Raw genomic sequence first — 27,949 nt, forward strand, 5'->3', positions numbered from 1 at the left:
ATGGCTACACAATCTACAAAGACCAATACAGTCTCCAACAATAATCATGTTTTCCCAGCGTCTACAAAGGTCAATCAAAATATCAATAAAATATAGCATTATCACTGACAAAGTTCGTGACTTGGGTCAGACACAAGATGTATGTTGCGAAGTACTGTAAGACCTCAATCTAATCTCTTTTAAATCTTATTTTTTTTATTAATGGTATATACACATCAGTAACAATTAACATTATTTAGCGTTCAGGTCGTAAATAGCAACATGATGTAACTATTTGCTGAATGACGATAAAGCGAGGTCATTGTATTGTATAGCAACGTTAAAAATAGTTTATAATTTTACTGCATTATATAAGAAAATTTAAATCCTCCTGTCGTTTTAATGGTAAAAAAATGTAAGTATATCATCTGTGTTGCCATGAAATATCATTCATTAGGTAATATTGAAAAATTGACTGCTTACAAAACTGTTCTAAAAATACTTTGGATGTTCTACCCAAGGAATAGATAACCTTAGCGGTATTTAACATCCCCTTTGGAGTTTTTTGCATTCTTAATGTATTAAGCCTTTGGACATTTTTGGATTCCGGCGTCACTCATGAATATTTTGTAGACGAAACGAACGTCTAGTATACAAAACTACAAGCTTGAATTTTTTGATGAAATATTCAGAGTGTTTTATGACCGACCCTATCCGTTCTTATATTTAGCTTGCCTCTCAGTAACTCATGGTGCAAAACTACACATTGTTTGTGACAGAAACACATTGATAAGAATACAAGATGTGTGGGAGAACTATGTGTCGGCATGTCCAGCTTTTAGAAATACTCATCAAAACAGTAATACCACATATTACATTTCTTCAAAGTGTAATGGAAAACAAACCTGCGATATCACTACAAACAAAGGGACATTTAGTGTTTATTTCTACTGTGAAGGTGAGTCTGCCATATTAAACACACGTACGGACTAAGTTGTTGCAGAGAAATAACCGTTTGTTGTGCATACTTTTTTTGATATAGGCGAAACATTCAACTGATATTGATCAGTTTTGTTCTTCTACTAATATGATATCTGAGGAGATCGGTATATTGAATTTAGATATAAAAAAATGACTAATTTGGACGACGTTGTTATATTTATCAAAGATACATATAAAAAGACACAAAAAGAAAGTTTCAACACTAAAGAACTTATTGATTTATTTTTGCGAATAAGATTATTATTAAAACGCAATATTTCATTAACCCCTGCTTACAGTGGTGTGTTAATATATGGAATTAAGTAGTACATGATTTGTTGTTTTTGCTCTACCGTTATTGAGAACATTTTATCTTTAAGGACATTCAACAACAAACATTATCAATATGTACACCACTAAATCAGAACATTCTGTCAACACGAAACCTGTGATCTCGTCCATCTCCAGCACTACATCCTTACTTTCAACAGTTGATTCAACTGTGTTGTCCTTAATTACATCTAAGGAAATTTCGGGTAAGAGATATATTATTTACAGGAGAACATTTTTAAAGTCTATATTTGTCTAGTTACGCCATTGATGTTGGTGTCATACAGGTTAATCAACATACAATACAGAAACAACCGGTTTTATCTTTATTTCGTTTCTTTAACTCCTAAAGATGCACGAAATATTTGCATCTGGACCTAAGGGGAACTGCAGTCAAAATCATTGTAAAAATAAACCTTTCTTAAAGTTTCGTCTTACTTATATTTCTGCCAATCGAGTTCCCAACAACTCCAGTCCGCGATTTGAAAAATGTCTAACCATCCAGGAGGATAGTGATCAATCCATGAGAAGAATAAATTATAAATATTTCTAAAGCTTGGATAGGCAAAATAAACTGCAAACCATTAAGTATTGCGGGGAATGCTATATATAACTGTTTGCACATATTTTGGTTAGATTCTATCTTTACCTGACAAAAATAAAATAAAGACTACTAGTATGCTTATAAGACGAGTTTTTAAATCACTTTAAAACTTTAAGCAATCATTTAGACACATTGTAGAACCCTTTAATTCTATACCGGTTTGATCATTTACAATCATCACGATGTACTCGGATCCAGTAATTCAGGGGTTATCTTTGGGGACTATTTGTCATATATTAATTAATCATATATAAATAACTTAGTAGTCTGATTTTTTGTCCAGATGCGCGTTTCGTCTGCAAAGACTCATCAGCGACGCTTGGATTGAATACTTCAAAAATGTTAAATAAAGTACAGAGCAGATTGGAAGAGCACGGATGACAAAAAATGTCAATGAGACAGAAATTAAAGACATTGAAAAAATATAATATATATTGATAAAGTGAGGTATCGTACATTCGATACGGTCACAAACAATAGACAAGTGTACCAGAAAGATACCAGAGGGACACTCAAACTCATAAGTCGAAATTAAACTGTCAACGCCATGGCTTAAAAGTAGACCAACAACAAACAATAGTACACAAAACTTAAGCCTGAATATCACGAACCCCTTCACACGACTTCTTTCGAGATTCCTCACTTGTGCACATACAATGTTGCAGAGTTTAGACACCCAATCTGCTCTATATATGTATTTGTAGAATAAAAAAAGATACTAAAGAACAAACTATAAAACCCAGAAAAGTACAGAACAGACATTTTACTCTATGCTATTAGTATAATAGACAAAAATTAACCGGTAATACAAGTACTAGTATACATGAATCAGTTTGAAAGCGTGTTCAGAGATACGGGACTCAGGGTTGAATCGTCTTATTATGCTGTGTATAAAAGTATGCATTATTGCTTTAACATAATTAAACAATACAGAAGTTTATATGTATCTGATATCCAAATCTTTTATTTTAGATCAAATTAATTGTTTGCCTCTTCCATAACAACAACTTATTTGATTTCAATCATTTACATGTTAAAACATAATTAAATTATAATGATCAGTCAAAGCATTTGTAACAATATTGATATCAAATTTGATATATTTTTAGGTGGTTTAATAGCAGGAGGAGTAGTAGCTGGACTTTTTGTGTTATTACTTCCTTTAGGAATTATATTTTACAGGTATTGTTATTAATATTTGAGTTTTGTATATAAGCGTGCCTCCATACTTGGCTTGGTTAGAATTGAGAAGTATTCCTTTGCCAATATTTAAAAATTTCAAGAAAACAAACTCTTTTGCAATTGTTCGACCTGTCCTAAGTCAGAAATCGGATGAATAGTAGTTGTCGTTTGTTGATGTGGTTCATCGTTTTTCATTTTTTATATAGATTAGACCGTTGGTTTTCCCGTTCGAATGGCTTTACACTAGTATCTTTTTAGGCCCTTTATAGCTTGCTGTCCGGTGTGAGCTGAGGCTCTGTGTTGAAGACCGTACTTTTGACCTATAATGGTTTACTTTTATAGATTGTGATTTGGATGGAGATTTTTTTCATTGGCACTCATTACACATCTTCTTATATCTCTTTATAAATTAATGTGTTGACTGACTTAAAATTTACAAAATCTGAGTTTTAAAAATACCAAAATTTCGTTTAATTGTTACCAACCCTAGTGAAAATTGGTGCTTATAAAGTGATAAAATTTAGCGACATATATTGAAAATTTGTCCATGTTACTGCTTTTACTGAAGCCATCAAATTCTGAGGTACGATTTGTCACAGTGGTTTCATTTTATGAGGAATTGAATTGAAAAAAGGAATTTAGTTTAACACATTTTTTGTTGCATAAACGCAAATTGGATGAGACTCCAGTCAAACAGACTTATGATGTCTTGTTCATTTTACCTATATAACAATACAATGAATATGAGCATGCATATATTACAACCTTTTGTACATCTTTATATCTTGGACAGAAAAAAGGATGGATTGACTATACACGAGATATACACAATCAAACACAACAAATGCGAAAATGCATAAAATTAACAACAAAACAAACTAACAGTCGTAAACAATAAAGAACCATCAAATTTTATATCTCACTAATACAATTTCATACGGTTTAACGTATAGTGAATTAAAGTGAAATTATTTTCTCTTGTCTTTTCATGATGTATAGGTGTCGTACCTATCGTGTGGTCAGTTTCCCGCCGAAACGGGTGTTTCGTCATTCAGCACGACAGCACAAAAACGAGCGGTTCTAATTAAATCACTTGATAAATTTTAATTACTCAATAAGCCCCCTCCCTTTTGATTATTTATAATATTTAAGATTGATTGGACTTAAGGGGTTTTTTTTGGCATTATGTTGTGTGAAGTATATACATACATATACATATATGTGTTTTTGAATGTTCATGTGTATCATATTTAATAAACATAGTGGTGGCGTTATCGTGTAGCTTTGCACTTTAATTATGAGGTTTTGTATTCTTTATACTCAAACAAAACAGTATGCAATTTCCTTAAAATGGTTTTCAAATGCATACATTATCATGAGGTGACGTACATGAGAGTAGTATTATGTAGCGAAGTTTAATACAGAATGAAGGTAGTCACAATTTCATGGTTTGTAATAGATGCATTAGAGTAGAAGTTTTACGCAACTTGTATTACATCATTTAGTTTTGTCGATTATCTAAGCAATGTTTGTATGTATACGCTTATTAAGATACAAGTTTACTGTAATACTGTCTAAGAATATCTTAAAACCTGATAGTTTGGCATCAACTATCTTTCAATTTTCAGACGACGATGTAGTAATACCACCAAAAGCCCACGAAAAAAGTTTGTCACACGGTCTAACCCAGCAAATGAATCCGAAATAGATGTAGGAACAGATGGTAACCCCTATAAAAACAAGGACAGTTCATTATATCATCATTATTTTGAAGTAGAAAAAGATCCGGATATTGTAACACCAACACATAATTATATTAATACAGATACCATGACGTATGACTATGCAAGTGGAAACGGTTCCTTAAAAGATGACACATATGACTTAAAAGATGACACCTATGACAACATGAAGCAAGGAATAAATGTCAAACAGCATTCAGAGGGGATTGACTTAAATATGTATTCTCATTTACAAGACACGTTTATCGATTCCGATGAGAATACGTACAATCATACAATACATGACAGAGTTCCAAGCATGCCGGAGAACGATTACTCCATGTCACGAGGTCAAATATCAGACGATGACTATGATGTGTCTGGAAATCATTATCGTGGTCATCACGTAGATGGATCTGAGGCTGTATATAACTAAATTGTATAGGAAATTTTCAGAAAAAAACAATTTTTACTGATTGCCATTTGTATTCAACAATAATTTAAGCATTAATGAACCGAAAAACCATTTTGTTATGCGGATGGTGCTTTTGTATGATAAAATATCCTTTTATGATAATGTTGTGCTCAAATCGTAAAAAAGACAAGGACATAGAGTATCTGAAAGGGGAATTTATACATCATTATCAGATTATATGCCTAGTAATTTATCACAAACGTTTGTTATGAAATATTTATATTATCTCGTTTATAAGATATTTGTCAGATATGATATAAAACTTCCGTCTATATTGCATTATCATTATAGGATCACATGGATATTTAGCTATTTTTTTCTAAATATATCTTTTTTCATCGGACAGTCAAGATTTAATCGTGATATTTGACATAAACGTATTTATTGTGTTATCTCTATATTAAATCGACTATATTCTACTACAATGTTAACAATTGTATCCAACTACTATATAGGGTTTTGTACATTAATCAGGATTGTAAGTTCAAGATATAAGGAATGTCAACTCCGTAAAAGAATAGTGTTACTGACTGATACTCGAAAACTCGTACGGTTACATATATACAAAAATTCAAGCTATTTTTTTTTACATTTTACATATTTTACCTGATACTTTTTTTGTCAAATGGACGTTAATAAAAGGCTACAACATTAAGGTAGATAGGGTGTCTTCCTCCATTTTGGATTTTGAAATACTAGAAAACAAGGTCTAGATCTTTGATGAAATGTGCAAATTTTTATAGTAGTAGGTAATTCATGTGTAAGAATTTTCATTATAATGTAGAAAATGCCATGTTTGATCATATTTATGATTGTATTTTACAAAAATAAGAATTCTTTTGTTTGATTCATTTTTTCCCAACTTTGTCAAATAAGGGGAGGCAACTCAAATGCAAGGGCAGATGATTCAGATAGTTTTACTTTTACAATAGAATGTGTTAGGAATTTACCCATTTTTACACGTAGCAAGAAAACGAGTCCGGTGACCCCATTTTTTCTTTTTCTTATCTGAAAGCATAATATTGGAGCTATCTTCTCAAATTTTATCTCAAAATTCTATGGTGTGGTTTGCGTTTTATGGCGGAAAAATGAGTTTTCCATGCATAATCTATACAAAATCTTTACAATTTTGCACAACCTGTAGTGTGAAAATAAGTCCGGTGACCCATTCTTTTTATTAATGTTTTTAAACAAGCAGGATATGAACTACATTTTGGCAAATTATTAAAAGATTCTATGGATTATAATTTAGACACCCCATCTACCTTAAACCGCTATTCAAAAGTCATAAATGGATAACAAGAAGACAAATCTTGGTTACAAAACTAAAACCGGGGAAAAACATCATTTTTTGGTGGAAAACAGCGCATGTACACAAATACTCTTTTAATTGATAATCTAATAAACTAATTTTGAAAGAGGATTTCAAATCTAAATAACATCAGGCAACAGTATTTGATCATCGTAAAGAAACCACATCTTAACAAAAGAATGCGTGACACGAATTGATACTTATGTAGAAATATTATCTTGTCCACTTGTTCTGAACTGATTTGGTTTCTCAGTTTTGTTACGTAACTAACAGTTCAGCTGAATATGATTGATCTTCATACATTTGGAATCAGATATAAATAGAAGAAGTCAGAATAAAACAAGAATCACATTTAAACACATTACATTACAAACCACATATCCTGTGTAAAAAAATATATAACAAGGATGACACATATGACTATTTGAAACAACTAAATTGATGCAAACGGGAATACAAGGCGAAACATACTAATTAACGTTTGTGATGTCATTCCGATGGTGAACGTGTGATCATGAAAGGTTTGACAGAAATCAAGGCATGTCAGGTGTAAACCATTTTTTTTCAAAATGCCAAAGCACAGACATTGATCATGAATCATCTGATTGTTCTAATAAAATATACAGACTTACACTGTTCACTAAGTCTCATACGTGTTATTGCCAGAACAGTGGAAATTCAATATTCTGGAAAAAAGATTTTTCAATGGCCTATATTTATAATATAATAAATAGTATAATTGACCCATTGTCAATTTATTTGATCTTCCTGAATTCGAATGTAGTATATTTAAAAAGGAAGTGTCAATAAACAATTTCAATCATAATTTTTCCGGGTTTTTTGTTTTTATAATTTCATATTTATTTAGTTGATTATTAATTCATAAAATGATAAAAAAATATCCTGTCCACCAGATAAAAGGTTCAATTGGATTGAATTATAATTTCGAAAGTATAAGAGTTGAAATAAAATTGAGAATGGAAATGTGGAATGCGTTAAAGAGACAACAACTCGACCATAGAAAAAACAACAGCAGAAGGTCACCAACAGGCGAGAACTCCCGCACACGGAGGCGTCCGTCAGCTGGCCCCTACACAAATATATACTAGTTCAGTGATAAAGAATGCCATACTTATTTCCAAATTGTACACCAGAAACTAAAATTAAAATAGTACAAGACTAACAAAGGCCAAAGTATACAAATACTTAGCAATAAATAAATATTTCATTTGTTTTGTTTCATTTAATATTTCTAAACAATTTATTATTTTTAATTCTTATTTATGTTAATATGAAAGGACAGCGTCTTTGCTCCTGTGCTCCTATCGATCCACTGGATGTCAACAACAAATGTTCATTTACAGGTTCATCCCTTAATTATTGACATTAATAGGAAAGATCGATGACTGTTTGACTCAAGGTCCATATAAAGTGTTCAGATAGGTTGTCATACCAGTTGGTTGGTTCTATGAGAACTATCATCCAATAGAATCCGACTTACAGTGTAAGTCTACTACAAAGTAAGGTCTATTCTGTCCCTTTTCTTCTTACTTATTTTTGTTTGTTTGTCCTTTATGATGAGACATCTCATTTTCCACTGATTATTATAGTTTGTTCTCACGTTGTGCTGTTACACTACTTTCCTATGTTATGATTTTTTTTTAATTTATTTTGAATACTGTTTGTGGTAGTTAGGAGTCTTTAATTCTTTGGCTTTCTGTGGTTGCAGTGTCGTGTTTGATTTTCGCATAGTGATTTGTCAATAATCAGGACCTTGTTTTTTTAATTTATTTGTTTCCAATGTAGTCATGTATTAAAAAGATTTTATGCTTGATAATAAACTGATGGGTATTGACGAAGACCGTACAAAAACCAGAACTTGCATAAATCCGATTCGTTTTTACTCTGGGATAGTCGTCTCGTTTTGACTAGTGCAATCAAGTTACATATTGTTTTATATATGTTCAAGTTATATACATATACAGTAAAACCTTCTTAAGAGATCACCTGTATTAATTAAAAACATGTGTTTTCAATGCCTCTGTAGTACATTTCATATACATTGAACCTGTGTTAAAATACCACCTGTCTTAAGAGAGCTCTTCCTTAAGTGGTCTTTCAAACGGGTTTGACCTGTAGCATGTTTTTGAATATTTCTTAAATCCATTATCTCATTCCAGTTAACTCTTGTGAAATATACAAGTGAACTTGAGAAAAAAATGCTAATATCATAATTGGTACCAAAATCAAAGCCTAAGATAACCGTATGCACTGCCATAATAATGAATAAGTCTTTAGTTATTACGAGGTTAACAAAGTGTTCGTTACCTCTTGTATAAGATAAGGGCAAAAGATACCAGAAGGACTTTCAAACTCATAGATCGAAAACAAACTGACAATGCCATGGCTAAAAACAAAAAAGACAGACAAATAATAGTGAAAAAGACAAAGCAACACGTACACGACCAAAAACTTGGGATGATATCAGGTGCTCCGAAGGGGTAAGACGTTTGAGGATGTTAGCTATCATAAAACACATATTAGGACCGTTTAATCGACATTTGCATACAGTGACCCAATGACACAGACACATATATTTTAGTATTTTTATTTTTAAAACAGATAAGTAGTCATAAAAGTTTGCGTGTTGCATAACGTCATTATATTATCTTTGTCAAGAAGGCATATTAATTACTGTAAAAATCGTCACTTTCTGTTTTATCTTTGTTATCATTTAATGTTTCACAAATGATTTATGAAATTTACTGTTTGCAAAAGTATAAATTGTTCTAAATAATAGGGATGTTCTGGTAACTAACAGAAAATCCTGGCCGTTTTTGGCACATATTTTTGATCTTTTGGTCCTCGGTGCTGTTCAACTTTGTACTTGTTTCGGCTTTCAAACTTTTGTATCTGGGCGTCACTAGTAGGTCTTGTGTGGACAAAATGCACTTCTGGCGTATTAAAATTTTGAACTTGTTGCCTTTTGTTGGCTGTTGGATATTCAACCGTACCAGTTTGAGCCGTTACTTGTTGAAAATGATCAAGTAAAAGATATAAATTCGTCATCCGACATTGACGATCTTTCAAGCAATGCAGATATAATATATCAATAATTAATTTCACCAAAAATAAAGAGATATTTCTTAAAAATGTTTACGTTTAACAGATAATTGAATTACATTTAATAATACAAAAAGACAGGTCATAAATAATGTAGGACAGAAAGTCACAGGACAAAAAGTCACAGCCAAAAAGTCACGGACAAAAATTCACAGGACAAAAAGTCACAATTTATTTTCGAAATTATTTTTCATATAACAAGAAAAAAATAATTTAAAAAAATACAAAATTCTTGATCTATTATATATTAAGTAACTTTGTTACTAAAATATATTCAAAATAGATATCAATAGTGATCAAATAATTGTTATAAAAACAACATGTCAATGTGGCTTGGTATCTATAAATGGCTTCATTGTGGCATGAATTATATTCTTTGCATGATTTAAATTTAATTTTTCTTTCATTAATCAAGCTTCATGAAAAATTTCCTAAACTCGAAAATGGGGGGGGGGGGGGGTATTATAAGTAAGATTTAAAGAAGTTTTAAAACAGTAATATATATTCATATGTCTTTTTCTCCTTCATAATAATCCCATTGAAAATGTTCTATGAGTACTGGCTTATTTTTTGTGATATTTTTCCCGTGTGGTATATCCTCAGTCTATAAATTGTTTTGTATTTTGTGACTTCTCTTCAACTTCGACAAAGTTTGGCATAGTGGCCTTATATGTAAAATGAAAGCTTATGGTATTGACGGAAACTTATTGAATTGGTTTCAGGATTATCTACACGACAGAAAACAGAGAGTAGTAATGCATAACAGAAAGAATTAAAAAAACGATAGGCCATTATGTAAAATTGAAACGTTTCATTTGTATGGCCCAAGGAAATTGAATATCATCTAACGCAATTGAGATGTTCCCCTTCATTCTTAAACAATGATCTAATTAGAGCTAATATTATAAATTTATAAATGATCCTTCTTGTCATTGTGAGTCGGATATTGATGATGTCTACCATTACTTCTTTGTTTGTCCAAAATACACATTATGTAGAAAAACCTTATTCAATAATCTCAACTAACTATCCGAAAACATTGTTTTAGATCAGAACTATTAATTTGCGGACACATGGAACTTTCGAATGAACAAAATATTCAAATTTTCAAACATGTTCAAAATTTCATATATGGTCAAACAGATTTTTTATGCCTTGATAGAGGTTATTGTTACTGGCACGGAAAATCATTGTCATCATCAGTACACACGTCACCGTCACAGAATCATATGACTTTTCAAACTTTCTTTTTCTCTTTTTTACATATGAAAGCTAGTATTATTCTATAAACTGTTTTCCTTATATGCATGTCCATTATATCATACTATTATTGTAATTTTATATTGTATTATGGAGAAGACTTCATAAGTATGATTTACTTGTGTCTAATCCTTTTTGCTTTAATTCAGCAAGTAAAATATGTTTTAACTAACTCAGTCTATACTTATACATTATCTACTACTCCCAGGTCTGTATCAATTGGATTTATCTGCATTATTTAAGTTAAAACTATGTTATTCATCTCCATGTCTTATGCAATATAAAGACTTGCATTCATTCACTAGCCAAAATATTTGTTTCTCATTCAAGTCACCTTTTGCTTATAATTTTTCACCACGATAGCCTTGCATCAATGGTCTGTCATTTTAAAAGCATCACTTGATATCTCTTCACAATTTATTTTTTATTAAGAAATAAAATGATTTTTAATAAATAAATAGAATAGGTAAGTACTAATAACTTATTGCAATACACCTTTCATACCTGCCTAATTTTTATTAGAAAACTCAGAAGGAAATTTATGTACCCACTACAGGTTATGTATTAGTTATGGGGACTGACAGGCTTTTTTTTTTTATTAATTTTTTACTTTAGAAGCATTTCTTCTTAATTCTCTATTTATTTTGCTTATCTTATATTATTATACTCCATTCTTTACTAAGTAAATTCACAAACACATTATTTTGTATCCGCCCCCTTTTTTAAGCTGCACTGTCAGTCCTCTTTTCTCTATTCTGTAAACCCCAATATCCGACAGTAAGGTATTGACTATTGTTTATTCAAACAGGTTAAACAGATATGCATTACGTAACGTATATCTGTAACCATTGCTCTAGTATATTTTCCAACCTCACCTGTGCACCCAGCAGGTGATCATGGATGTACACAAGATTCGACGCATGTTACGCAATAGTGCGTATTGCCGATGTCATATATATATATATATATCACCACCCGGGGGCATGACACCTGTAGCTTTCAACTTCAAAGGTAACCCAGCACTGCAGAGAAAGTGTGCCGCATACCTGTAACTTCTGATCGATGTTGATGACTTTTTAATTTATTATGTCCAATTTCAGTGTACACACCTGCACACGTGAACAGGTAGTGAGGTACACGCAGGAGGTACACAATACCAAATTTTAAACATTGAGATATATTTGGCTATAAAATTATACACAAATATGACTAAACTATTAAAAAAATTATTAATAAGGGACGCAAAAAATATTTGCGAAGAAAAAGATTTTTTTCTCACTCAGCCATTCTCCGCTTCTCACAAGCTCCCCGCTTAGGTGGGGCTCAGCTGTTGTTGGTTGTGTCAATTGAATGTCAGGTACCGCATTTAGACGAAGTTTTGGCTTCATGGTAGGACATCCCTCGATATTTTTCATAACTTCTGGGTCACGATCGTAACATGCATTTGTCAAGTGGGCGGAACAAAGTCTATGACTAGTGCTTGGTAGGAAGTCCTATCTCTTCCTGGGACTAGTCTGCGGGTTACTCAGAAAACGGATTTTTTTTTTATCAAATTGTCCTTATGCCTATTGTTGCATCTACTGGCAGAACACAGAACCATTTTTAATCACTGTCATGGGTTTTGTTGGAAGATATTCGAATATGAAATTGCGCTTATTATGCCTTTACACCCGTCAGTCAAATATGATTGATGTAACCACTGACGTGACAGCCTCGTTCTGAGTGACTTCCGGGATTGAAATATGCATAATTAGTATGTCGACAGATCGATACATTTAAATTAATTTTTTATCCATTTAAACGATAATTATATTGTTATCGATGTTTTTTGGGGGTAATTATGTATAAATAAATATTTATTTAAAAAAAAAAAAAAAAAAAAAAATCATGTCACATCTCCTTTAAATACATTTATTTGTAAATAAAGACAATTTGCCTAAAACATTCTCTCATATATTTAAACAATTGTAAAATAATTAATTCAACGACTTTCTTTTACTTTTTACTTTTCTTCTTCAGTTTTCTTTTACCCATTGCTCTTCAATTACTGATTACGGATGCTTTTTATCCTATTTTCGTATCGAACTTACATGTTAGCAGTTGAACGGAATTAAGTACATTTTTCAGGAATTTACAACTTAAATTTTCAACAACAAAATTCCACACTTTTTTACTGGGATTTTTTTTTCTGTTTTGAAGGCGCCACCAGTGACCCCGTAGCACACATAACCAACACCTCACATGGCGTATTCACGATGTTGAGGTATTGACCTACAATCACATTTATCAATATACAGCAAGTAGGTAATTTGGTGTTGAATGCCAGTAGGTCAGAATTTGTTAATTGAATTTTACCTGTAAAAGGGTCACTAGCTGTCAAATTCATGTTCATCGATTTTAATCAAATTCACATAACTTGTTTCTTAAAATTCCACGCACAATCTTGGCTGATATGCATAAAACCATTATTTCATGAACCTGCATGAAATATTGACTTATCACAGAACTAAAAAAATAAACCACCGAAAGTCCACATAAGAGATCATAAGAGGGTATTATAGAGAATAACGGGCAAAGAAAAAAAGGAATAAAGAATAGTGAAAGAAAGAGAATAATGGTAAAAAGTGTAAGTCATTAAAAATATAGCTTAAAAAAAAGAAGCCTCTTGCATCAATTTGAGGAATTAACCCAAGATTAATTTTACGGCGGCTTATTTTATTTTGGATTAAAAATAAACACAATTGACAAGTTTCCTTCCCCTGCATTTTCGATCGCACATGTAAATAGCACGTTGGTCTCAAATAAGACACTGATACATTACAACACTTGCCGTCAGTATTTGAAAATATTAAGAAGGTATAGAAAATTAATGCACGCACACTATTATCCACCACAGGCCTAAATCGTTAGTCCGCAAACAACGAGGGTGACAAAAAACCCAGCACTTTGAACACAGCCACCGGCATGCTATGAATTTGAAAGCTTCCCAAATTAGTAACTATCAAGTTCTATTAACCATAGAAAACTGTTGTCCTTCTTTATCAAATCAATTTATTCATATATTTGACCAACTAGAATTAATTGTGGAATTTAAACCAATTCCTATTGTAAGTGATAAAACTATCAGATCATAATATCAGGGTGATTGAAATGAGGAAAGGGGTGGGTGGGGGGGGGGGGGGTGGCGATCAGGTATTTTGGGGGGATGGGAGGGTGAGATCACCCCCTTCAATTTGATAATATGCTATTATCTTGTAAACGGTTTAGATCCCCACCCCTAAACCATATATATTCTTGAATGGGACAATAAAATGAATCAATTAAAATTAAAGGGAAGTCCCTGGGGGGTCACCCCACCCCATTCAATTTGAGAATGTGCTATTATCTTGTAAACGGTTTAGATCCCCACCCCTAAACAATATATATTCTTGAATGGGACTATAAAACAAATCAATTAAAATTAAAGGTTAGTCCCTGGGGTCACCCATCCCCGTTCAATTTGAGAATGTGCTATTATCTTGTAAACGGTCCAGATCCCCACCCCTAAACCATATATATTCTTTAATGGGACGATAAAACAAATCAATTAAAATTAAAAGGAAGTCCCTTGGGGTCACCCCGTCCCGTTCAATTTGAGAATGTGCTATTATCTTGTAAACGGTCAAGATCCCCACCCCTAAACCATATATATTCTTGTATGGAACAATAAAACACATCAAATGAAATATAGGGAGAGTCCATGGGGGGTCACCCCCACCCTCACATGTTTGAAAAACTTTTAAATGATTGAGATCCCCAGTGGTTAAGTGAAAAAAAATTCCGGATCACAGAGGGAGGATTCTAGGGGTTGGTAGTTCAACTTGGAACCCCTCCTTTTTTTTGGACACTCAATGCATTTGAATGGGAACATATAGTTGGAACCACCCCTCCTAAATCTTGGGTTGGGAACAGGGAACCCCCTTTATAAAATGGTTGGATCCATCCAGGCATACCATCTAGCTAGCTATTAAGGCTTTAAAAATATGAAATAAATCAAACAAATTAACGGTGTAGGCAACTGTTTTGAAATTTAAAAAAAAGCCTTTATTAACAATTGATGTTAAATTTTGTGTGCATTTATTTTTGCTTATTTTCAATAACAAATAAATAATGGACAGAATTGCGTGATTGATTATTGTAATTTACGAAAAATCTGCATACATGTTATAAAATGGGAAGTAGAAACTGGGAATTTGTCAAAGAGACAACAACACAAGTGACAACCAAAGAGCAGACAACGACCGAAGGTCACCTATGGGTCTTCAATGCAGTGAGGAAATTTTGGCACTGGTCTTCAACTCATAAATATGTCTCAGAAATGAGAATGATATACAGCTCTCATTTGCATTAATAAAAACCTCACAATATGTTCTGAATATCAGAATATACAGTATTGCAAGATACTCTCATATTGTACACATGGAGCTGAGAAACTGTAAAATTAATCATGCTAATTTAACATTTAAGTCCTCGGAATCAATCTTAATATGCATACTGTTGTACAAAGGAATATAAGTATGCAAAAGACATATATATATATATGGTCTTCAAAAATAAGAGTATCAATGCTATTAATTTATGACAAGCTCTTAATCAAGTAATTATTTTGGTTTGTTTGAATATTTAGGAGGTTAGTATGACCTCCTTTTTTGTGATGATGTTTTCCTTTTAAGCTGGGAAAAATTGTTTGTATCAACAAAAATAAAAACACAAAGTTAATCTAGAATTATGTTTTTATCATTTTTTTATGTTTAGATCATGTAGATTGTCAGCAAGATGAAAAGAAAAAAAAATGTGCAGCTCAAAAGTCAAAATGTGGATAAGCTGAGGTTCAAGGTCCTACTTTTGCAGATTTTCATATTTTGCATGAATGAATTTAAAGTTTATACCATGGACAGCAGAGAAAGAAAAAAAAAACTTTCAATTTTCCTGCTTCTGAAGGATAAATGTAAAACATCTTGTTTTTGGTAAGTTTTATGCTCTGTTTTAATAGTGTTGGTGCATTCATCTGTCCAGTCCTTCCTCTAAATTGTATCCTCTTTAATTTCAGTAAGTAGCCTGTGGATATACATATATATACTCAAAATTTAGTACTAATATTAAGGGATTTTAGCATGACATCCTGTCGAATGCTTGTTAATCATGTTTATGTTCCAGAACATATGAGTATTTAGACTACGCGTACAGTCTGCCCAATTTTAAGAAGTTGGTCAAGTTTATTAGAAACAAATATACATTACAGATCAACATAACTGAAATCTTTAATAGATTAATACAAAAAGTTTAATTGCAGTAGAAATAAAAATACATGTTTGGTTGAGCTCTGGTATTAGACAGTACAAGTACCGGGTATACTCAAATTGTCGGATTGTATGCATATGGTCGGACTGTAAGAGTATACTTATATGTTTCGGACCATAAACGTACGGTCCAAATACTTATATGGTCTGAAACATTTATACATGTCTTAAAATAAGTATCTGACAAACACATTGGTGTTTGTGAACTTGGTAATAAGTTATTCGATAGAAATATAATGTTTTCAGATTATAAAAATAAAAATATCCCCAATCTAATTAAAAACCGATCTCTCATCGCTCCTGTTTCTGATATGTCGCGTGGGAGATCTAACGAAACCGGCTTTGAGGTCACATGTGAGTGAACTAAAAGTTATGAATTTATAAAGATATGCAAATGAGTTGACGACCTATTAATAAGCCAATCAAAAAAGTTTATGAATTATTTTGACTGACGATTTCGTCGTAAATAAAATGAGTTACATCCCTTTGCCTTACGTTAAACTTCCAAGATCGTGGAAGACTCAATTTCATTGGTCGAAAAAGACACACCTACGAGGTCACTCACATGTGACCTCAAAGCGGGTTTCGTTAGATCTCCCACGCGACATATCAGAAACAGGAGCGATGAGAGATCGGTTTTTAATTAGATTGAAATATCCCATATTTACTTTTAATAAAGAAGAAGATTATTGATGTATGTATAACTGTAAAATGAGACAGCAAGCCAACAACACAAAAAATAAGTATGAAACAATATATTTTTTTGTATCAATGTTATAATCATGATAATTTCCAATATGTCCGAAGATTTCAAGGTATTTTTACATTGAAATAAAACACAAATTGAACTCTGTCAGAACTTCAAAAGCTTAAAGATATATTGTTTCTGTTGTCTGCATTTTGTATAATATATTGAAATTCTAGTGAATAATGGAATATGTTATTATAATTGCCTAAAGTTTTAACATTGATCTTTATATATGATATAAATAACTTGGGAAAATACCCAAACGTTATAAAGAAGAATAAATTAATTGATTATTATATACCGGTAGTATTAGAATAGGAAGATGTGGTATATTGCTAATTTGACAACTCTCCATCAGAGACCAAAGGATGTAAGAGGTTAGAAAGTGATGACATTGGAAAACCTTTAACAATCAGTAAAATCCATACCGCATAGCTATTTTTATTAAAAATCATATTATTGCTACATGTATGCAAAAATTTTTATATAATACTTCAGATTTTATTGGTTCTTTTTCAGAAGGATTGAAATTCATCATCTAGAATAAATGGAGAAAACATAGAAACAAGACCAGAATAAATTCAAAGACAAAAGTTGGATCAGCTATTATTTTTATCACTCAGTCAATGATTTGAAGTTCTTTTAAATACCAAAGATATTGAAACCACAATAATGTCAATGTTCTGTGCGCTGAATGACCAAAAAGTGGACTATAAGATCACACAATGCTGGATGATAAGAAACTATTAATGTTTTGTGTGGAGGGATATTGTGAAAAAAATAGATTTACTTAAATAGCTACTGTAAATTCAAGAATTGTTGTGAGGGTTTATATTTGCAAAAATTGCAACACAGATGTAAACGCAATAATTTAAACTCCCATTTAGAAATATTTTATATGAATTAAACTGATCTCAAAATCGTAAAAAATTAAAATCTCATATTAGTCTTAAATGACAAAAATCCAATAATAAATGCACGCAATAATTTCTGAATTTACAGTACTAGTATGTTCAGCCTTATATTAGAGTTTTTCATTGATTTCAAATGGTAAATAATAGTGTTTCAAGAAAGTATTCTATAATTCATAAATAAACATATATTGATACTTACATTATCTACTTTGTTGTTTAAAAGTTTAGTTTTGAACAGTTATAGAACAATATGTTGAATTAACATTTCCAAAGAAAAAAGATATTCAATTAAAAAGATTCATCTTATAACAATTTACTACCAAATAGAATACATTGTAACATACACATTACTGTATATTTATATCTATATATTTATAATTTGAATCCCATAGGATTTTATTTTGTCCCATGGGATATTAAAAATCCCATGGGATAATAATAATCCCATGGGACAACAAATATCCCATGGGACTACAATTATCCCATGGGACCAAAAAAAATCCCATGGGATTTAACCAAAATCCCATGGGATAATGGTAAATCCCATGGGATTTTGCCCTGTTCCATGGGATATTGAAAATCCCATGTTTTTATAAATCAAATAGAAAAATAAATATAATAGTAACAGTAGAAAACCAATGAAATTATTGAATCCCATGTAATTCTGCACATTTTGGTTATATTCATGACATTGTAGCTCTTATTTGAGGCGGCGGCGGATTTGCAAACGAGTGTTTTGCAAATTTAAAGTGTCCAGTGTTAATAGATTTTCCAGCCATTTTTGTCTTTGAAATCAAATTATCATCAAAATAGTTCGTGCATGTGTTACATGCAATGTAACAGTTGCTACTAATTTTGCTCTCTCCATGTCCAAACAATAACATAAAAAATATTCAAAACGTTACTATTTTTAACATTAAAAAATATCGAAATTCGTAAAATACACATTTTATCTAGCTTCAAGCTTTGATCTGCAATAATAGATCCAGATTTGTGGATAAAAACTTAAACACTAAAGTCTATGGAGAATTTCAAAGATTGAAAGCTGTGCTGAAAATAAACATTATACTTAAAGTTTATCCTAGACAGGAAAAATCACGACTGCATTTTTCACCTATAAAATTGTTACATACTTCCTAGTAAGATTAAAGGACAACTGAAAGTATTAAATAATGTCAAATATTCGGTTATCAGTTGTTTGTTTACATAATGCAGAAATCGATACCAGTTGATCATATATTGACAAAAATAACATAAACCGTATTTTAAAATGCATTCATTAGTTTTGTTTGGTGTGACATTCTTTGGAATTGTACTATATAGCGTGGACGTCTCTTCACCAACAAGTTCGTATATTTATCTTAGCTATCGGTCTTTTATTGTTTAAATGGTTTACCTTTTGTGTTAAATAAAATGCTCACACAATAACATTTTCATTTGGACGTTTTCAGGACTTGATATAACTATAATAAGGAGATGTGGTATAATGGCTAATAAGACAACTACATACATCCACCAAATCACAATGAAATGAAATCAATGTAAAACATAAAACAATTCAAAAAAGAAAACTTACAATCTGATTAATGTACAAAAGCATAATTACAATATAGGTACGTATGTGTTATCAAAATGGTTAATTTCGACTGGCTGACATCAAGCAAGTGACAATTCGATATCAATTTTTGTTTCCGTATAAAACATACGGGCTATATGACTGTAGGTGCCATCAGTCACAATAATAAAACGATGCATAGATAAAACATGCAAAGAACTTGATATTAATTCAATGACAGTTTATACAATCATTTGGGAATGAACCACCGCTTCATACAAAATGTGCTTCGGTAAACGCTTTTATTACCCCATTGTTATATAATCGAAACAAATATGGTATATGTAAGTGATAAATTTGTCATGGTAAAATATATCTTGGCGGAAAAATATTACTAGTATAAAAAGTCCATGGTTACAGAATTTACTAGTATATTTACTCCGATGTTAGTAATCTATGTCCCCAGACTAATTTTCCTAGGAAATCATGTCCTATAAAATCCTATAATAAATTCAATGACATTTAAACAATAAAAATTTATGTTTTAATATTGTTAACAAATAAGTCAAACATGACCAAAACGGTAAATTGACCCCCTAAGGAGTTATTGCCCTATTTTTTCAATTTTTAACAATTTTCATAAAATTTGTAAATTTTTACTAACTTTTTCCACTGTAACTACTTGGCCAAGTTTATTATAGATAGAGATAATTGTAAGCAGCACCAAAACACAATTTTGTCATGACTCCATCTGTGTCCTAATATTCAAATAGACTAAAGTGAGCGACACAGGCTCTTTAGAGCCTCAGTTTTAATAGGAAAAATAATCAAACTTTTCAATCTTTACTGAGAAAATATTTGTATTTCATTTGAATAATTTTATGATATAATACGAACTAATAGAAAAAAAAGTCTTGGGACAATTTTTCCTAGGAAATTAAGTGCCAGGACTGAGAGAGAGAGAGAGAGAGAGAGAGAGAGAGAGAGAGAGAGAGAGAGAGAGAGAGTTATTTTAATCATAATGTTATTTCTTTCAGAAAAATGTGTTCATATCGTCAATTATACATTCGGTATAATAGAATGCAAACAAAATGAACACATCCACCTTGAAGAGATTTGGTTAAATGATGAAAACTGTTATCATAGACCACCAAGAGCAAGCAATATAATAGCTAACATATCGGTCTTAGAATGTGAAAATATTTCAAAATGTAGTGTTCCGTTCAAATCTTTGGTTTAACAGTTCGAGAACTCTAGATTTACTGACGTCAGAATATATTTGCAAAGTAATTTCTCAAACACAAGACCAATTTGGCCTTGAAAACCTGACCAATCGACTTAATGAACTGCAATGCATTGTGGGCTACTACGAATTTACTAACACTTGAAAACACGTGGAATTAGTGTGAAAACTGTCAACTATTATTATAGTGTCTGGGACTCTCATAATTAATGTTTTTGTTCTGCGAATATGTTTAATGTGAAATATATAACATAATCTTTTGCATGCTCAGATTAAAAAAGTATTGTTTACAGGCTTCACGATTCGATTTTCTTAGAACCGGGTTTTCCATTGTTATACATATATTGCAATGATTCCACGGCGTGAAACAGTTAAATTTCAGCAGAAATTACAACTGTTCAGTATAAAAATGTTTTGAGCTCTTTTAAACCGGTATAATGTCATTCCAAAAACATTTATGCTTCGAAAAAAACCCACGAAGAACTGGCACTGAAACATTTCGTACTGTACTGGATATTTAAACGTTTTATCAGGACCTGAACTAAAAGTAAGAACATCATAATTAATATTCAGTATGCTAAAATAAAGTGCTATTAAAGCGAAGACGGTAAATAGCTTAACACACATTCATTTCCTCTATTTAAATCCCTTTTTAATCATAAAAGAAGGTATACGTACAGTATCATTTTTTGTGAAAAACTTGAAATTTTAGTAACCCAATCAGATATTTGACACTCTCTACGTATTTTCCTTTTTACACAAAATTCAAGGATATCCCACATTTTTTAACTATCTATATGAAAGTCGGTGCCCTCATGAATATTAGCTACGGCTGTTATCGACGGCTAGCTTAACACTAGTGACTTTGTCCATGTTGTCTGATCATGGGTAATTATGCCTTACATTGTTATTTCGTTGCTGTCTGGTGGATGAATACCTGCAATATCCGTGTCATTATCAAACATTTTTAATGGCTATATATGTTGGGTAACTCAAACTCTTGTTTCTTCGCATTGAAACAATTCTTCGTTAATCTGAGTATGGAACGAATACTTTATATTGCGAACTATAAATATGGATACAAGAAAATGAAAAACTAAGCGAAATTGTTAATCCCGCAACACATGAAAAAATGTGTTTCATTTAAGTAAATAACACGTGTTCTCGTTTGATTGTAAACAGTAGTAGTCCATCATGCATTATTACTCATTTATTGGATTGGTCAAAAACCCAGGTAAAAATAAATTACGTCGCCCGTAAATTAACAATTACTTGTGCGAGGACATATTAAGTATGCTAATTCATTCATATCCATATAAGGTAGAGTTCCCGAACTGTTCAACTAACATGAGTTTTCTTCTCAAGTTAAGTGTTAAATATACACAAAAAATTCAACGGCGATGCCCGTTTCATTAGATAACCATGTTAACTTAATGAAAGGTAAACGTTGGGACCAAGTTCAATGAGACTAACCTCTATGACCAAAAAATGGATACACAATTTACCAAGACCAATACAGTCTCCAACGATAATCATGTTTTCCCCGAGTCTACAAAGGTCAATCAAAATATCAATAAAATATAACATTATCACTGACAAAGTTCATGACTTGGGTCAGACACCAGGATACATGTATGTTGCGAAGTAAGATCTCAATCTAATCTCTTTTTAATCTTATTGTTTTTATTAATGGTACATTGTATATACACATCAGTAACAATTAACATTATTTAGCGTTCAGGTCGTAAGTAACAACATGATGTAATTATTTGCTGAATGACGATAAAGCGAGGTCATTGTATTGTATAGCAACGTTAAAAATGGTTCATAATTTTACTGCATTATATAAGAAATTTAAATCCTCCTGTCGTGTTAATGGTAAACAAATTTAAGTATATCATCTGTGTTGCCATGAAATATCATTGATTAGGTAAATATATTGAAAAATGACTGCTTACAAAACTGTTCTAAAAATACTTTGGATGTTCTACCCAAGGAATAGATAACCTTAGCGGTATTTAGCACCCCCTTTGGATTTTTTTGCATTCTTAATGTATTAAGCCTTTGAACATTTTTGGATTCCGGCGTCACTCATGCATATTTTGTAGACGAAACGAACGTCTAGTATACAAAACTATAAGCTTGAATTTTTAGATGAATTATTCAGAGTGTTTTATGACCGACCCTATCCTTTCTTATATTTAGCTTGCCTCTCAGTAACTCATGGTAAAGAGCTACAAATTGTTTGTGAACGAAACACATTGATAAGAATACAAGATGTGGGGGAGAACGATGTGTCGGCATGTCCAGCTTTTAGAAATACTCATCAAAACAGTAATGCCACATATTACATTTCTTCAAAGTGTAATGGAAAACAAACCTGCAATATTCCTACAAACATAGGATTTGGGACATTTAGTGTTTATTTCTACTGTGAAGGTGAGTCTGCCATTTAAGGTAGCACGGTAGTATTTGCATTCCAGATTTTAGGTTGCTCTTTTGTGTACCCTACTTAGGTCAATGTATCTGAACAGTGTGATTGGACTAAAAATACAGTATTAGCTGAACATACCTTCCCAAACTGAGGGAAGAATCAGGTGTAGAAAAATATGAAATAATTTTACATACAGGTGAAAATGAATTTTTGAGAATTTTTTTAAATCTTGTATTCACTGCATGATAAAAGACATAAAAGCACTAGTGGCCTTAGGATTTTAAAAATAGCAAAAAAAGTAAACGGTCATGATACATATTCAAATTTATTTCTGATTAGTATAATGAAAGTACTTCAGTTAACTGTGTATGTAGATTTTTTTGCAGTGCTAGAAAGTGGTGAAAATCCTAAAAGGCTATCATTATCCCTTATGGGCCAGGAAATACTACCGTGCTCCCTTAATACACGTACGGACTAGGTTGTTGTAGAGAGATAACCGTTTGTTGTACATACTTTTTTTTGATATAGGCGAAACATTCAACTGATATTGATCAGTTTTGTTCCTCTACTATTATGATATCTGAGGAGATCGGTATATTGAATTTAGATATAAAACATGACTAATTTGGACGACGTTGTTATATTTATCAAAGATACATATAAAAAGACACAAAAGGAAATAAAAGTTTGAACACTAAAGAACTTATTGATTTATTTTTGCAAATAAGAGTATTATTAAAACGCAATATTTCATAATCCCCTGCTCACAGTGGTGTGTTAATATATGGAATTAAGTAGTACATGATTTGTTGTTTTTGCTCTACCGTTATTGATATTGAGAACATTTTATCTTTAAGGACATTCAACAACAAACATTATCAATATGTACACCACTAAATCAGCACAGTCTGTCAACACGAAACCAGTGATCTAGTCAATCTCAAGCACTACATCCTTACTTTCAACAGTTGATTCAACTGTGTTGTCCTTAATTACATCTAAGGAAATTTCGGGTAAGAGATATATTATTTACAGGAGAACATTTTAAAGTCTATACTTGTCTAGTTACGCCATTGATGTTGGTGTCATACAGGTTAATCAACATACAATACAGAAACAACCGGTTTTATCTTTATTTTGTTTCTTTTACTCCTAAAGATGCACGAAATATTTGCATCTGGACCTAAGGGGAACTGCAGTCAAAATCATTGTAAAAATAAACCTTTCTTAAAGTTTCGTCTTACTTATATTTCTGCCAATCGAGCTCCCAACAACTCCAGTCCGCGATTTTAAAAATGTCTTACCATCCCGGAGGATAGTGATCAATCCATTCACCATGGGAAGAACAAATTATAAATATTTCTAAAGCTTTGATAGGCAAAATAAACTGCAAAACATTAAGTATTGCGGGGAATGCTATACATAACTGTTTGCACATTTTTTGGTTAGATTCTATCTATACCTGACAAAAATAGAATAAAGACTACTAGTATGCTTATAAGACGTGTTTTTAAATCACTTTAAAACTTTAAGCAATCATTTAGACACATTGTAGAACCCTTTAATATTCTATACCGGTTTGATCATTTACAATCATCACGATGTACTCGGATCCAGTAATTCAGGGGTTATCTTTGGGGACTATTTGCCATATATTAACTAATCATATATATAACTTAGTAGTCTGATTTTTTGTCCAGACGCGCGTTTCGTCTGCAAAAGACTCATCAGCGACGCTTGGATTGAACACGTCAAAAATGCTAAATAAAGTACAGAGCGGATTGGAAGAGCACGGATGACAAAAAATGTCAATGAGACAGAAATTAAAGACATTGAAAAAATATAATATATATTGATCAAGTGAGGTATCGTACATTCGATACGGTCACAAACAATAGACAAGTGTACCAGAAAGATACCAGAGGGACACTCAAACTCATAAGTCGAAATTAAACTGTCAACGCCATGGCTTAAAAGTAGACCAACAACAAACAATAGTACACAAAACTTAAGCCTGAATATCACGAACCCCTTCACACGACTTCTTTCGAGATTCCTCACTTGTGTACATACTATGTTGCAGAGTTTAGCCACCCAATCTGCTCTATATATGTATTTGTAGAATAAAAAAAGATTCTAAAGAATAAACTATAAAACCCAGAAAAGTACAGAACAGACATTTTACTCTATGCTATTAGTATAATAGACAAAAATTAATCTGTAATACAAGTATTAGTACACATGAATCAGTTTGAAAGCGTGTTCAGAGTTATGGGACTCAGGGTTAAATCGTCTTATTATGCTGTGTATAAAAGTATGCATTATTGCTTTAACATAATTAAACAATACAGAAGTTTATATGTATCTGATATCCAAATCTTTTATTTTAGATCAAATTAATTGTTTGCCTCTTCCATAACAACAACTTATTTGATTTCAATCATTTACATGGTAACACATAATTAAATTATAATGATCAGTCAAAGCATTTGTAACAATATTGTTATCAATTTTGATTTATTTTTAGGTGGTTTAATAGCAGGAGGAGTAGTAGCTGGACTTTTGGTGTTATTACTTCCTTTAGGAATTATATTTTACAGGTATTGTTATTAATCTTTGAGTTTTGTATATAAGCGTTCCTCCATACTTGGCTTGGTTAGAATTGAGAAGTATTCCTTTGCCAATATTTAAAAATTTCAAGAAAACAAACTCTTTTGCAATTGTTCGACATGTCCTAAGTCAGAAATCGGATGAATAGTAGTTGTCGTTTGTTGATGTGGTTCATCGTTTTTCATTTTTTATATAGATTAGACCGTTGGTTTTCCCGTTCGAATGGCTTTACACTAGTATCTTTTTAGGGCCCTTTATATCTTGCTGTCCGGTGTGAGCTGAGGCTCTGTGTTGAAGACCGTACTTTTCACCTATAATGGTTTACTTTTATAGATTGTGATTTGGATGGAGATTTTTTTCATTGGCACTCATTACACATCTTCTTATATCTCTTTATAAATTAATGTGTTGACTGACTTCAAATTTACAAAATCTGATTTTTAAAAATACCAAAATTTCGTTTAATTGTCACCAACCCTAGTAAAAATTGGTGCTTATAAAGTGATAACATTTAGCGACATATATTGAAAATTTGTCCATGTTACTGCTTTTACTGAAGCAATCAAATTCTGAGGTAGGATTTGTCACAGTGGTTTCATGTTATGAGGAATTGAATTGAAAAAAGGAATTTAGTTTAAACACATTTTATTTGCATAAACGCAAATTGGATGAGACTCCAGTCAAACAGACTTATGATGTCTTGTTCATTTTACCTATATAACAATACAATGAATATGAGCATGCATATATTACAACCTTTTGAACATCTTTATATCTTGGACAGAAAAAGGGATGGATTGACTATACACGAGATATACACAATCAAACACAACAAATGCGAAAATGCATAAAAATAACAACAAAACAAACTAACAGTCGTAAACAATAAAGAACTATCAAATTTTATATCTCACTAATACAATTTCATACGGTTTAACGTATAGTGAATTAAAGTGAAATTATTTTCTCTTGTCTTTTCATGATGTATAGGTGTCGTACCTATCGTGTGGTCAGTTTCCCGCCGAAACGGGTGTTTTGTCATTCAGCATACATACATATACATATATGTGTTTTTGAATGTTCATGTGTAACATAGTTAATAAACATAGTGGCGGCGTTATCGTGTAGCTTTGCACTTTAATTATGAGGTTTTGTATTCTTTATACTTAAACAAAACAGTCTGCAATTTCCTTAAAATGGTTTTCAAATGCATACATTATCATGAAGTGACGTACATGAGAGTAGTATTATGTAGCGAAGTTTAATACAGAATCAAGGTAGTCACAATTTCATGGTTTGTAATAGATGCATTAGAGTAGAAGTTTTACGCAACTTGTATTACATCATTTAGTTTTGTCGATTATCTAAGCAATGTTTGTATGTATACGTTTATTAATATAAAAGTTTACTGTAATACTGTCTAAGAATATCTTAAAACCTGGCATCAACTATCTTTCAATTTTCAGACGACGATGCAGTAATACCACCAAAATCCCACGAAACAAGTTTGTCACACGGTCTAACCCAGCATATGAATCCGAAATAGATGTAGGAACAGATGGTAACCCCTATAAAAACAAGGACAGTTCATTATATCATCATTATTTTGAAGTAGAAAATGATCCGGATATTGTAACACCAACACATAATTATATTAATACAGATACCATGACGTATGACTATGCAAGTGGAAACGGTTCCTTAAAAGATGACACATATGACTTAAAAGATGACACCTATGACAACATGAAGCAAGGAATAAATGTCAAACAGAATTCAGAGGGGATTGACTTAAATACATATTCTCATTTGCAAGACACTTTTATCGATTCCGATGAGAATACGTACAATCATACAATACATGACAGAGTTCCAAGCATGCCAGAGAACGATTACTCCATTTCACGAGGTCAAATATCAGACGATGATTATGATGTGTCTGGAAATCATTATCGTGGTCATCACATAGATGGATCTGAGGCTGTATATAACTAAACTATATAGGAAATTTTTCAGAAAAAAAAACAATTTTTACTGATTGCCATTTGTATTCAATAATAATTTAAGCATTAATGAACCTAGAAACCATTTTGTTATGCGGATGGTGCTTTTGTATAATAAAATATCCTTTTATGATAA

The 27,949-nt window shown here is 31.7% G+C and overlaps 1 protein-coding gene across 1 annotated transcript; it reads left to right on the plus strand.

Annotated features, from left to right (window-relative positions):
- Nucleotides 1-27,949, plus strand: LOC143050881 (uncharacterized). The gene is made up of 6 exons (XM_076223986.1): nt 1-69; nt 868-937; nt 3,004-3,076; nt 24,146-24,213; nt 25,728-25,800; nt 27,277-27,949. Exons 1-6 carry the CDS (start codon nt 1-3, stop codon nt 27,803-27,805), a joined length of 882 nt encoding a protein of 293 aa, XP_076080101.1. The 3' UTR covers nt 27,806-27,949.

The sequence above is a fragment of the Mytilus galloprovincialis genome, chromosome 11 (genome assembly GCF_965363235.1).
Source record: "Mytilus galloprovincialis chromosome 11, xbMytGall1.hap1.1, whole genome shotgun sequence".
Lineage (NCBI taxonomy): Eukaryota > Metazoa > Mollusca > Bivalvia > Mytilida > Mytilidae > Mytilus > Mytilus galloprovincialis.